General features: G+C 45.6%; 1 protein-coding gene across 3 annotated transcripts in view; it reads left to right on the forward strand.

The window, feature by feature from the left end:
• Nucleotides 1-6,594: 6,594 nt before the first annotated feature.
• UBXN8 (UBX domain protein 8) overlaps nt 6,595-14,211 on the forward strand; it is a 37,525-nt gene continuing 29,908 nt past the window's right edge. For all 3 annotated transcript variants that reach the window (XM_018570637.1, XM_018570640.1, XM_018570639.1), the window contains exon 1: nt 6,595-6,719. In XM_018570637.1, coding sequence (XP_018426139.1) covers nt 6,632-6,719 — 88 coding nt within the window. In that variant the 5' untranslated portion in view covers nt 6,595-6,631. The remainder of the gene's footprint in view (nt 6,720-14,211) is intronic.

Below are 14,211 nucleotides of genomic sequence, written 5' to 3' on the forward strand. Positions count from 1 at the left end.
GACCGGCATCTGTGAAATGGACGCAGTCTTCTAAGGCCTCCAGCAGGACATCTCAGCTCATCTAGGGGCCGTCTAGGGTACCTGGCAATGATCTCAATCAGCTCCGTCGGCTCCACTCACTCAGCTGGGCAGGCTGGATTACTCCGGTGGCTGGATTGACCATGCGACCAGGTCTCAGTTCGAGCGCTCAAAACTCAGTCTCTCTCTCTGTTTCAGCATGCGAACATCAGTCTCATTAAGCACTACTGCATAGAGCCTGTGTGTCCCTATGTGTCAGTGACGACCACACAGCTCTGTAAAACGCAGTCTTTAATCACCGTGTAACACAGATCTATCTTCTCCAGATGACTGTCCCAGACAGTTTATGGGTGGCTCCGCAGAGGCCACCCATAAACCTCCTGTTTCCTTCCCCACAGCCTCCTGGGAAACGCAGTTCTGTCCTCTTCAGTAGAAATGTATCCATATATCTGCTCTGTACTACAATCTCCACAATCTGTGCTCTCTGGCTCCACCTGCAGCTGTAATATATTTCCTCTTAAAGGGCTGAAATCACAACGGCTACATATATTCAATTTTTTTACCATTTTTTGGATAGGGTATAGGATGGTTAATACTAGACATGTGCGATTCGTTTCGTTCCGAATCGAAATTCGGACATTCGGATGTATCCGAATTCCGAATTACAGACATAACGAATGCAAACGAATCCGAATTTCCATTTCCGAAATTCGGTAGCGTTAGTACAAACGTTCGTTTCGTTTTCTGTTCTTATTCGTTTCGTTCGTTGGAGCAAAGTGACATTAGAGAAGGAGAAAAATATTTCCCCCCCCTCAAATGTCACGAACGAACGAAACGAATAAGAAATGAATACGAAACGAATAAGAACAGAAAACGAAACGAACGTTCGACCTACCGCTACCGAATTTCGTCCGAATCCAAATTCCGAATCCGAATTGACTTTCACACCCGAATCCCGAAAAACGAAATAACACAAATCCGAATTTAAAACGAAACGAAACAAATTTTTTGGCAGTGCACATGTCTAGTTAATACCGCAGTCAGATGTATTACTGTCAGATGTATTACTGTCTGTGTCCTGAGTAGATTTCTCATCACTTCTTGTCCTGGAGAACCTACAGGAAATGAGAGCAATCCTCCCTAATGTGAGAAAAATTCCTATCTAAAGCTGGCCATACACCTATAGATCATCTGCAGATTTTCTATGGTCAGATAAAAAAGTGCAACAGATTCCTCCATCAACGCTAAACTGTGTGGATGAACAATCTGATTGGATGGAGGCATTGTTCGGGTATTTTGAGAGCCAGCGGGGCCAACTAGCAAGATACTGAAGCTTGGCCCAGTGGGAGATTCCTCCATCCATACAGTTTAGCATAGATGGAGGAATCTGTTGCACTTTTTTATCTGACCATAGAAAATCTGCAGATATTCTATAGGTGTATGGCCAGCTTTAGACAGTTGTCCTCAGAGCGTTTACCCCAATTTGTTACCCTCATCTCTTGCTCTGGAGAGAACTCAAACTTTCTGAATCTCCCCTCACGTTCTGTCTCAGTGACAGTTCCCATCAAATATCCATTCTTGGTCGATTCTCTGCAAGCCTGTGCTTTGCCAATTTAGTTCGATTGTGCTATTAAAATCATCAGCAATTATCTGCGATGAATCGCTTACAATCGGTACACATAGTTCCAAGTAGTATTGATTAATAGCACACATTTGGAGCATCATGCAATCCATAGCAAATAATCGCTCTGACATGCTTCATTGTTCCCTGTGTGTAGCAACTAGGGATGCACCGATACCACTTTTTTAAGGCCGAGTACGAGTACCGATACTTTTTTTCAAGTACTCGTCGATACCAATTACCGATACTTTTTCTTAAAGGGACAGGTCACATTTTTTCTAAAGCAATACAAAATCATGATTTTAGGTCAGTTTCTTAATATTATGAAGAACATGAGCACTCTGTAGTGTGGCACAGCTATATCCAATTCTGCATACCTGGCTTTATATTATAAGAACTTTATAATATAAAGCCAGGTATGCAGAATTGGATACAGCTGTTCCACACTATACAATAATACACTGTTCTGGAGTCTGGAAATCACCAACCTTGGGCGATTAAGTAGCATTAAAAGCAGCCTAAGGCCCCATTCACACGTAGCGACATACCTTTTGCAGCGGCCGGGATAGCGTGACTTTCGGGGCGACGTTCCAGCGGCGGTAGCGCGACCTTCTCCGTCGGGCTCCATTAGAAAAAAGCAAAATCGTGCAAAATCCGCCGAAAAAAGGGTCCTGTAGAAGCGACTTGCGACCGCGACGAGCGACATGGAGCTAAGACAGCTCCATTGAATATCATTAGCCGGCGACTTCTCGCTATATCGCACGGCAAAAATGTGCGATAATGGGGCCTAAGGGTGAGCAGTGGCCGCCAGAAGCCTACTCACATATGGTGGAAAAAAAATGAAGAGTCTACTCAATCATCAATGGGGACCACAACATTCGTAACAGGTTGTTTTCACTGAGAAGTATATTGAGGATAAGAGGACTCAACAAGAGGTTAGAAGAGTGGGGGTTAAATTTTAGACTGCGCAGGGATTTTTTTTTACTGTAAGCGTAGTAAAAATGTGGAATTCCCTTCCACAGGCAACGGTATCCTCGGAAAGTGTTGATAAATTCAAGAAACTTCTAAATGAGTGTAGCGCTCACCCCCGAAGGAGCCGCTGAGTATGAAATGGGTTCTCCTACCTGTTTGTTCCAGCCACCCTTTGTTCAGCAGCAGCAAGCCGACACTCATGGACAGAAACAGGCTCTAGTCTTAGGGTCTTTTAGGGTATTTGGCAAATTCAACAGGAGAGAGAGGGTTTAGGGTCTGTAGGATGCCCTGGAGGATTCTTCTGAGGACAGCTTTCTCCCTTAGCAACAGCTAAGGCCGATATCACTATGATCTGGTCCCAGAGACCAATGGCATTAGCAATACTGCGAACAGCCAGGAGGGTCCAGTAACTTATAAAGAGAAGGTTAGCTATCTCTGGATTCAGGTAAGGACCGCTGGCTTCTTCTCGAACAGATACCTGGAATAGGGTGAGGGATCTCCCTTGTGGGTCCCAGACGGATGCTCTCACCAGCTCCTCTGCGGTACCCCTCAACAAGCAGACTCTCCCTCCGACCCAGCTTCCATCAGGTATTTTCCTCATCAGGATCTGGAATTTCTGTGCCCTCAGCATCTGCAACTGCCAAGGAGCACTCCAGGTTAGTGGTAGTATCTTCTAGAACAAGGCACCCAACACCTGCCACGTGTATGGGGCCCAAGCAAAGTTCCTATGGAGTCCTAGGCCTGCAGGCCCCAGCACCTGCCATGTGCTGAGGCCCAGGCCATTTGCTTGCATCACACAGACCTCCTAGGGTGAGGCCCCCAGGGGGAAGAAGAGACCTCTGGACAGTGTCCCCAGACCTTTTATTACCTGCCCTCAACCATGCCTCTGAGTCATCCTACTCAGGGATTGGCTAGGGTCAGGTGCATAGTCATAATCTAAGGATGGATCCTCCCTCACTGTCTGCCAAGGCTCCCTTTTCCTCAGCAACAGGAGGAGCAATCAATCCAGCAGATTCAGGAACACCTATAGAATGGAGAGCCCTGCATGATCAGCATCTAGACTGGTTACAGTCCAGGTATCTCTAAATTAAATAGCGACATTTTAGAGGGCGCTACATGAGTTTCTTCTTTCACTTCATATTCAAGGATATTGGAAGGCTTAGAGTCATCTATATACAAACACACACATAGGTTGACCTAGATGGAACCTTGTCTTTATTCAACCTCACCTACTATGTTACTCAGCACAAACAATGCACGAAATGTACTGGTGTCATAGTAGAACATTCAAGTAAAACAGTGTTATGCTGGGCACACACCTTAACACCATCACAAGACTTTTGTCTTGCGATGGTTGTAAGGTACTTACAAAAAACGTACGATCCGCTTGCGCACACCGGCCTGTCCGGCTTTTATCGTACGAACATGCTACACACCCGCCGAACATCGTACATGTTCGTAAGTTAAAAGTCGTGCGACCTTACAGTAGCAGAGGTCGCACGGCTTCCACACACCTTACGATAATCGTACGATCGTGGGATTTCCCGCGATTATCGTACGATTTTCGTAAGGTGTGTGGGCACCCTTAGTTAACTTTGATGGTTGTATCATGACCTCAGAGCCAATGCATTCCACCCTTCGCTTTCCAAACATTCTTGGGGAATACAGGGCTGAGCGATTGCCCTGGAAGAGAAGGGATAGGAGTCTCTTCCGTCAAAAAGCTCTGCCTACTAGTATACATTTTTGGGGGCTTCAGTTCTGCTTTAAAGCCCCCCCCCCCCTTCCCTTTCTGAATTCCTCCTCGGATGTATTAAAAAATACATTATACATACCCCTTTTCCTTAAGGGGTCATTCACACGGATGTGCGCATCCATACAGCATACACGCCTGTGCAGAAACCTGATCCCATGATGGACAGGTCTTGCATGTAATTGGGCGCAGCAGCTTGTACCTTCCTGTTGGAGGATGCAGCTACACGCAGACCCAAACCTGCACATCCATGCAGGTCCAGATGCCTGCACTTGGGCACAGACAGTGTGCGGGGCGGGGGGAAGATTTGCATGGCAACCAATCAACTTCTCTCTTCAGTTTGTTCAGTTAAGATTTGAAAATGAAAGAGAGAAGCTGATTGGTTGCCATGCACATCTGCTCCAGTTTTGATAAATTCCCTTCATTAAATGTTCGCCTCTCTGGCAGCTTGTTTCTCCTACTGTACCTTCCCTCTGTTCCAGCAGTGCAGTCCCTGAAAGCCTCTTCCGTTATCAATGCTTCTGGAAATGTCAGATGCCTGCATCTCCCACTATGTGCTTGTTCCTCTCTCTGACCCTTTACATCACTGCAGGAATCCAAAGTGACATAGTGGTCAGAAGAAGGAACAGGAGGAGGCAAGAGATACAAGCATCCAGTTTTGGTCTGCTCCAGTTTCAATAGATTCCCCTCTGTGTGTCCACCCGGACCGGCATGCATGTGCAGATTTGGGTCTCTGTGTAACTGCATGCAGCTCCGTCTTCCCATAGGAAGGTACAGACTGCTGCATGCACTTATATGTATTGCCTGACCCTCCGTGGATGGTGTCTCTGCACGGGTATGCATGGCGTATGGATGTGCATGCCCATGTGAATGGCCCCGAAGTCTTCAGTCTGGTCAGCTGATGTCACGGGTCCTTTCTTCTATTATCCATTCACAAAATGCCTTCTTATAAAGCAAGATAGTGAAGGGAGGAGAATGATGGGACTGGAGTGCTGTGCCTAGAGTGATGGGACTGGAGTGCTGTGCCTAGAGTGATGGGACTGGAGTGCTGTGCCTAGAGTGATGGGACTGGAGTGCTGTGCCTAGAGTGATGGGACTGGAGTGCTGTGCCTAGAGTGATGGGACTGGAGTGCTGTGCCTAGAGTGATGGGACTGGAGTGCTGTGCCTAGAGTGATGGGACTGGAGTGCTGTGCCTAGAGTGATGGGACTGGAGTGCTGTGCCTAGAGTGATGGGACTGGAGTGCTGTGCCTAGAGTGATGGGACTGGAGTGCTGTGCCTAGAGTGATGGGACTGGAGTGCTGTGCCTAGAGTGATGGGACTGGAGTGCTGTGCCTAGAGTGATGGGACTGGAGTCCTGTACCTAGAGTGATGGGACTGGAGTGCTGTGCCTAGATTGATGGGACTGGAGTGCTGTGCCTAGATTGATGGGACTGGAGTGCTGTTCCTAGAGTGATGGGACTGGAGTGCTGTGCCTAGATTGATGGGACTCAAGTGCTGTGCCTAGATTGATGGGACTGGAGTGCTGTACCTAGAGTGATGGGACTGTAGTGCTGTGCCTAGAGTGATGGTACTGGAGTGCTGTGCCTAGAGTGATGGTACTGGAGTGCTGTGCCGAGAGTGATGGGACTGGAGTGGTGTGCCTAGATTGATGGGACTGGAGTGCTGTACCTAGAGTGATGGGACTGGAGTGCTGTGCCTAGATTGATGGGACTGGAGTGCTGTACCTGGAGTGCTGTGCCTAGAGTGATGGGACTGGAGTGCTGCACCTAGAGTGATGGGACTGGAGTGCTGTACCTAGTAATGGGACTGGAGTTCTGTAGTGAACGCATCCCTCCCTTGCCTCTGTGCCCAGAAGAGCGTTATACATAGGAGCCAGCATGTTGCAAGGTATACTTTGCAATAGCCCTCCACAGATAAGTAAAGCTTTTAAATAGGAATTTGCACACCCAGCACACTGTGTAAATTATCATTTTGCCTGGTGTGTGGATTTTTTTTTTTTTGCTGGAAAGTGAAATATGCCTTTAAAAAAATTATAAGAAAAGGGGGCGAGGTTCCTCTTGCAATACACTGTATCAGTGGTGGTTTAGAATGATGTCCCAGTGGGCAGAAGCGTAGAGATGGTGCAGAGTTTAGGAAAAAATAGAGTGTACATTGCAAGGACTAGCACGCCATAATTAGACCGGATGTACCACAACACCCATGTATATATACATGCCTTCAAAGTGTGTTCCGGTCACGTGTGCATACACCAATGCCGGAAGTGCAGACATGGCAGTGGTAGGGAGCAGGACTCCGATCCTGTGTTTATTGCTCATTTCATTTTTCATCCTGCTGTTCTCCAGGAGTCACCCGCTAGGTATACGATAGAACCGCTCATCATATATACTCTGCTGTCATTTCACCTCATAGATTTTCGCTGCGAGAATTCGGGCACCTAATGAAGGAATTAATTCCTCCATTGACCACCAGAGGGCAGCACCTTGTCATCCCCATATACATTATTATTATACTGGAAAGAAGATTCTAAATCTTTTTTGATGTCGGTTTAAAGCAAAGATGGGATTACGCTCCAGGATAGGCACGTTTTATTTGATTGCAATGTCTGCAGTTTTCAGGGATGATCACAATGTTGTTGCTGCTGCAGGCAGAGAGTTACATACGTCATACATAGGTGACCTGCTAATCTGCTGAAAGGTTTACAACTCTTTTAATCCCGTCGTGTGATGCAGAAAGCACATTCAGTTGTTGAAGCTTACTGCCTACTACATAGCATTTAAAGAAGGACCCCAGCCAAAATGTGCTTAACCATTCCAATGGGGGTGCCCCTGCACTGCAAGGGTTAAGTGCTCGTTTTATCTAGGTGCAAAATAACAAAGATATACTTACCCTGACCTCTGAGCCGGCCGGCTGTTAGACCGGTTCTTCCAGCCTCTCTGCCCCCTCAGCTGCAGCGGTCTAAGGTCGCGTCAGTCATCACATCCACTACAGTGTATAAGATGTGAGGACACTGAGGGGCATACTATTGCTGGAATGGAGGAAAAGACAGGCTGCAGGGACCGGTCTAATAGCCAGCTGGCTGCAAGGCTCAGATGAGTATAACTTAGAAAATGCTTGCCCAGCGTTCTTTAAAAAAGAACTCTGGGTGAAAACCTTTCCCTTGCAGTGGGGCTACCCTGCACTGCAAATGTTAGTTGCTTGTTTAGGCAAGGGGGCTTAAATAAAGCAGTTTTACTCGCCTGATCCTCAGTCCCACCGTAGTCAGCACTGGCCTCTCTCCTCGATCCACTCCGGGTGTGATATGACCCTCGCCGTCCTTACGTCTAATGTAGGGCTGCAACAACTAATCGCCATAATCGATTATAATCGATTATTGAAAAAGTTGTCAACTTTTTCAATAATCGATTAATCGGCTTCCGATCAGTTGGCCCTGTTCACAGCTCCACACGCTGTGCGCCGCACCTCCTCCCCACCTCACGCTCGCCGCTGCCAGACTCGCCTGCCCGCATCCACACGCCGCACCTCCTCCCCGCCTCACACTCACCGCCCACCCACATCCACGATCGGCACAGGGACGCACAGGGAGATGTAGTAAGGAGGAGCAGGTGTGGGGTGATGACAGCCGCCGATAGACAGGTCCGATCTCAGAAGCAAGTTGCTGGAAGACTGCTCAGGTAAGCTTTTCCACACGTGGTGCTCTATAATGTATTGCTGGGATTTGTATTCCTCTATAGCTGATGGTACATTGTGCTGTATATTATACATATGAATACAAATCCCAGCAATACATTATACACTGTATGTATAATGTATTGCTGGGATTTGTTGTACTCCTATATAGCTGGTGGTATTCTGCATTGCGTTGTATAGGGGAATACAAATCCCAGCAATAATACATTATACAGCGCAATGCGGAATACCACCAGCTATAGAAGAGTACAAAAAATCCCAGCAATAGTACATTAGACAGTGGTGCAATGCTGAATACCACCAGCTATAGAGGACTACAAAACCCAGCAATAGTACATTATACAGCGCAATGCAGAATGCCGCCAGCTATTATGTACTATTGCTTGGATTTGTTGTATTCCTCTATAGCTGGTGGTATTCTGCATTCATTGCTGTATAATTTAACACTTTCCATTTCACTATATTGCACACCACACTTTTTTTTTTCTTTTTTACTTCCACCGCTCCAAGCTTGCTCCTGTGATGGACTACAACCTCAATACAAACTAGTAGTCCCATCACTGGAGCCTTTTTTTGAACTCTATTTTATGGTTTATCCGATTAACCGATTAATCGAACCTAATAATCGACTAACTAATCGATTTTGGAAATAATCGTTAGCTGCAGCTCTAGTCTAATGCAAGTCAATAGGCCTGCGTAAGACGTGATGATGTCAGAGGTCCTTACACCATCGGAGTCCAGGGGAGAGGAGGCTGTCTAGTAACCAAGAATCAGGTGACTATATCTGCTTTACTTGAGCCTCCTGGACAAAACAAGCACTTAACCCTTGCAGCGAGGCAGTAGCCCCACTGCATGGGTAAGTTTTTTTGTTTTTTTTTTGCCCGGAGTTCTTCTTTAACAAGAATATAAGCTCAATTCACTAATCTAAAATGCCATGATAAGGATCTTTGGATCGAAATGTGTTTCTGCACATGAGGCTTTATACTATAACAGACTGCAGCTCTGTGTGACAATGTGCCTCTTTCATGGAGAGTTATCATTGGTTGTATTTAAAGATTTAATTTGTTTTTATTTTAAAAGAATAACACAAACAATGTTGATTTTTTTTTTTTTTTTTGCTTACAGGGGTTTATTTGATTACCTAGCTGGTGGTTCTTCCTCATTTTGTTATAACTTGGTCTGAATAAAAAAAGATTTGGATACTGTGGACTATAGTAGCACTGGGTGGGGAACGCCCCCCGGCAATCACACACCACCGTTGATCACATAGGAGTCTGCCTATAAATCTTTCATCCAGCCACATATGCTGGGCATATGCCTTTTGCACAGCATTCCCGCTACTAGATAAAGCAGAACAACATAGACATTTCCTGTGCTCCACAAATCCATCTAGTTGTGGGAATGTCATGCGAACAGAATTCGCCCAGCCTACGGCAAAAGATTTATTAGTAGACCCCATAGGGTTTACCTGAAGGTTGGAAACACTAGTAGTACATTCCTTGTCTGTATGGGATTATGTGCCTCTGCTCAGGATGTTACTGGATGAGGCCACAAGTAAGGACACCTGCAGTTCTTTTCCAGCTTCCTCTTCTACAGAAGTGAGCTTTTTTTGGGGGGTTGGTATATACCAGTGGTCCCCAACCCCCGGGCCCGCAGACCGGTATCGGTCCGTGGATCAAATGGTACCGGGCTGCCCAAAGAACATTAAATTATTTCCATTTTATTTACTGTGGTGTATTTCTCTCGGGTTTTGTCCGACTTTCCAGGACGAGAGGTTAACCGGGAGCTGAGAGACGTCACCTAAAGCCGCACCAATACCGCGCATGCGCAAAATATCGTGGTATCGGGGTGGTTTTAGGTGACGTCTGGAGCTCAGGGGCTGCAAGCGGCAGTGGCGTTGTAGCTTTGGTAAAGAGAAGGTGTGTACCGCTCTTCTCTCTGTTCACCGGTACTTTCTCATGTTTAACAGTGCTTGGTGTACGTGTATATTTTGTGTTTGCTCAAACTTAACCCACAAATTAGCAACAATGAGTACGAAACAGACGTCGTTAGAAAGTTTCCTTGGGAAAAAGAAAAGACCCAGTGAAGAGACAGAAGAAGGGCCTTCAACATCAAAGAAACATGTAACTTTTACCAGACAATACCATGAGTCCTACTTGAAATATGGATTTATCGGGACAGGTGATTCCAATCTAAAATATAAACAATCAACGTCCCCCCCTCAGCGGGCCGCGGTAAAATTATCAAACGTTGACCGGTCTGCGGCGATAAAAAGGTTGGGGAGCACTGGTATATACAGTACATCGTACCACAGGAGTGGGCTTATTAATATGGAATTCTGGAGCCCATCTGTTCAATCCAGGAGCCAGCAGGATTTTGTTTTTTGAGGAGCCAGCTCCATTGACAACAACTAGAAGAAACATTAAAGAAGAACTGCCAGGAAAAAAGTGCTTAATGTATGCAGTGGGGCTACCACCGCACTGCAAGGGTTAAAAGCTAATTTTTGCCTTGGTGCAAAAATAACAAAGCTAAAATCACCCGATCCACAGATATGGCTGGCTCTTAGACCTTTCCTTTTAGCCTTTCTCTCCCTCTACTCTAGCAGTCGCAGGCCCCATTCACACTGCGCGATTCACAAATCGAGCGTTTGTCGCGCGATTTGCATTTTGCGCAATATCGCGCAAATGCTTGCATTGAGCAAGCGAGAATCGCGGGAAAATCCGCTCCAAAAAGGGTCCTGCTGTAGCGACACACGACCCGCGACAGCAGGACCCTTTGCCCCATTGCAAAGCATTGAAGAGCGATATCGTGCGGTAAATAGCCGCGATATCGCGGGAATTACCGCCCGATAAATCGCTCAATGTGAACGGGGCCTAAAGGCCTGTGAGCCATTACATCCTATATATGTATAGGATGCCGAGGGACCTACCAACTATGCAGCGGAGGATGAGTGCTCTAACAGCCAGATGGTTTCGAGAGGTTGGGTCAGTATACCTTTTGTTATTTTTACACCTAGACCAAAACAAGCAACCCTTGCAGTGTGGGGGTGGCTGCACTGCAAGGTTTAAGAACAAAATTCCCATGAGTTCTTTAAAAGTTAGGCTTTTAAAGCTGTAATTTTTAAGGAGCATTGGCTACCTGGGTTTTGTCCAGCCCTGCCATACAACTACATTTCGGTGTTTATATAAAATAGCAAGTTAGTGACCAGGAGTCACATGATCTCTAGTATGCGCTAAAGATACCACATGCGTTTCACAGGAACTTTCCAGCAGTTTGCTCTTACAAATTAATTTTTCAGAGGTAAAAAGATCCCAGGAACAGAATATTCTTAAAGGAGAACTATGAGGTGAGTGCTTTTCACTCACCTCATAGTTCTAGCCGACCTGTGACAATGAGACTTTCACAGGTCGGCTCAGTAGATTGGGAGGTGAGCGAACATATAGCGGCGTTCGCTCACCTCTCGATCCTGTCACGGCTCTCTGCCGTGACAGGGGGAGGGGCTGGATTCCCCTCTCCCAGCTCCGATCCGCCAGCGCTGACTGGTGGAACGGACGGGGGAGGGGGCGGGTACAGCTGGCTCTGCCTCTAGATAGGCAGAGCCAGCTGTCACTCACGCAGCTGGGCGGATCTCGACATCCGCTGCGGCGTCTCAGTATACCGCGAGCTGTAGCTCGCAGTATACTGAGCTTAGGGTAACGGGAGGACGCTAGTTTGTGTCCTCCCGTTGCTCTAAGGAGAACTATGGGGAAAAGCCCTGACCCCATAGTTCTTCTTTAACGCATTAGAGCTGGCATCAGTTTTTAAATTGACAACTATAAAAGGGTTCAAAAGAAAATTCTTACTGGTTTCTTAAAGGAGGTGTACTGTGAGAGTAAAATATACTGTTCCCAATACTTGGGAACAGACCGGCTCTGTATACAGATAGCTGAGCAATTATGTAACCCTCAGCTCATGGTCGCCTCCTTAACTGTCAGTCACGGCTCCCCGCTAGGGTTGCCACCTGCTCGAGATTCACCCGGACGGTCCGGGTTTTGAATGCTGTATCCAGGTTTCATGGCAGCTGAAACCCGGACACATGATGTCCGGCAGACGGGGAACTAAAATGAAGATCGGCTACTGGCCCCCCACTGAAAATAGTCTTGACTGTGATATTTACTTATGAATGGGTGGTGCTATTTACATATAAATAAGCCGCAACTCATTCTCCCCCAAAAAATGCTGTACGTCGTTAGAGTGTTCTGGTTTCACTGAAAGAAAAGGTGGCAACCCTACTCCCCGCAGGATTACCCCCTCCGCTCTGTTTTCCTCCAGTGCTCATTGGAAGGACACCCAGGAAGGGGAAGGGCACTGCTGGCTCTGGATCTAGAGAGGCAGAGCCAGCTGCCAATCAGGCAGCTGGGCGGATCCCAATAATATTGCTGAGATCCTTCCAGGCGGCAGCGCCATTCTGCTCTGTCAGCGTATGTCAGGCATTATCCAGGTATATGCTGACTTTGGGTCATAGTAATAGTAGTAAATGTACTACTGTGACCCAAAGGAGAAGTACAGCAACAACAAAAAAAACAACAATGTTTGCCTTTATCCCTCCTCTTTCAAAATCAACCTCACAAGAGGGAAAGAAAAAAAATCAAACAGATTGCTTACCTCTTTTAAAAATGCTAAGGATCATTGAGAGTATACCTTGCTATTGAAGGAGCGCTATCAGGAGGCACAGTCTCTTTGTCCTGACTGGTGACTAGGCGAAGTATAGTCATTATGGGCTATTTTTAACACAATGGGGGTTTTTAAGCGTTTACAAACTCATCGTTTTTTATTATTAGTTTACACTTTTTATATTACAAATAAACATATAATGCAGTGAGGGGAGTTAGTCAAAACTAGAGCAGAGAAAATCTAAAACCACTTATGTTCCTGTCCACTGGGACATGTTCTTAAACTGGTACTGATACAATGTACTTCAACTTCACCCCCCCCAACTTAATTCCCAAACAATTAAAGCCGCACTCCATGAAAAAAATGATAATTTACACACCACTCTGGGTGTATAGTCTATCTATAAGAAGCTTGGTGTTATGTGTGAAGGGTTGCTGCAAAGTAGAAAAATCTTACCTTGCAGCATGCGGTTTCCTACACATAACACCAAGCTTCCAGGCACTGAGAGGAGTGAGGACTGAGTGAGGCGTGTGATTTGAGCTCTCTGGTCACATCACCCACCCATTGACAAAATGCATTGGGGGTTATTATATCAAAACTGGGGCAGAAGCAGACACAATCTGGAGCATTGGCCCATAGTAACCAATTAGCTCCTCTCTTTCATTTCGCTGATCAAACTGAAGATAGACACTGATTTGTTACTCTGGGCAACTGCCCCAGATTCTGTGTGCACAGCATGCAAAACTATTTTAAATAAAAGCTCAACACTAGTTCTGTGTTTGTTGAGGTGCAGACTTAGTCAGGACAGCTACATATCTTGAATACAGTTGTCTATGTCCTTATTGTCTATGTCTCTATGTCTTTATTGTTCTAATGCAATTAGTTTTAAGTAGGAACTGCATAAACTCAACATATTAATCTTGTCCTGAATGCTGTCTGAAGAATTGATACGGTCTCATTGTGTGTTATTCACGAAGACATCATAATTAGATGGAGTACATGCTCTCTGTAACCAATAGCAATCACTTTGTAGCCCCATATGGAACACTGAACATAAAAAATATAGGTTTATTCAATAACACAAAATTGTATGAACCACACCCGCCACCTTTTCTGGTGATCTGCCTCGGGGATCTGATTGACTGCTAATAACCATTGCACTTTCCCCCTCTGTTGCATCTTATTCCATAGGCCTGTAGTACCTTTTCTTGGAAAACGTATAACTTTTTAATGAAAGTCAGACCTATGATAAGCCACAAATAATCACCGAGTGATCAAAACTAATTAAAAAACTGTGAAAAAAGTGAATGTGCAGCGCTATACTAAGTGAAATGTAATCCCCCTTTCGGGATATATAAAAGTAAAAATATTTTAAATAAATATCACACAATCATAAATAATCTTATAAACCTTAATATACAGTGAATGTCCAAAAATATAGGTTAAAATGATATGTTCACACTGGGTTGATGTAATTCCGCTTCCGGGATATATAAAGTAAAAATATT

This window comes from Nanorana parkeri, unplaced genomic scaffold, assembly GCF_000935625.1.
Source record: "Nanorana parkeri isolate BGI_ZX_2015 unplaced genomic scaffold, ASM93562v1 scaffold1564, whole genome shotgun sequence".
In the NCBI taxonomy this organism is placed as follows: Eukaryota; Metazoa; Chordata; class Amphibia; order Anura; family Dicroglossidae; genus Nanorana; species Nanorana parkeri.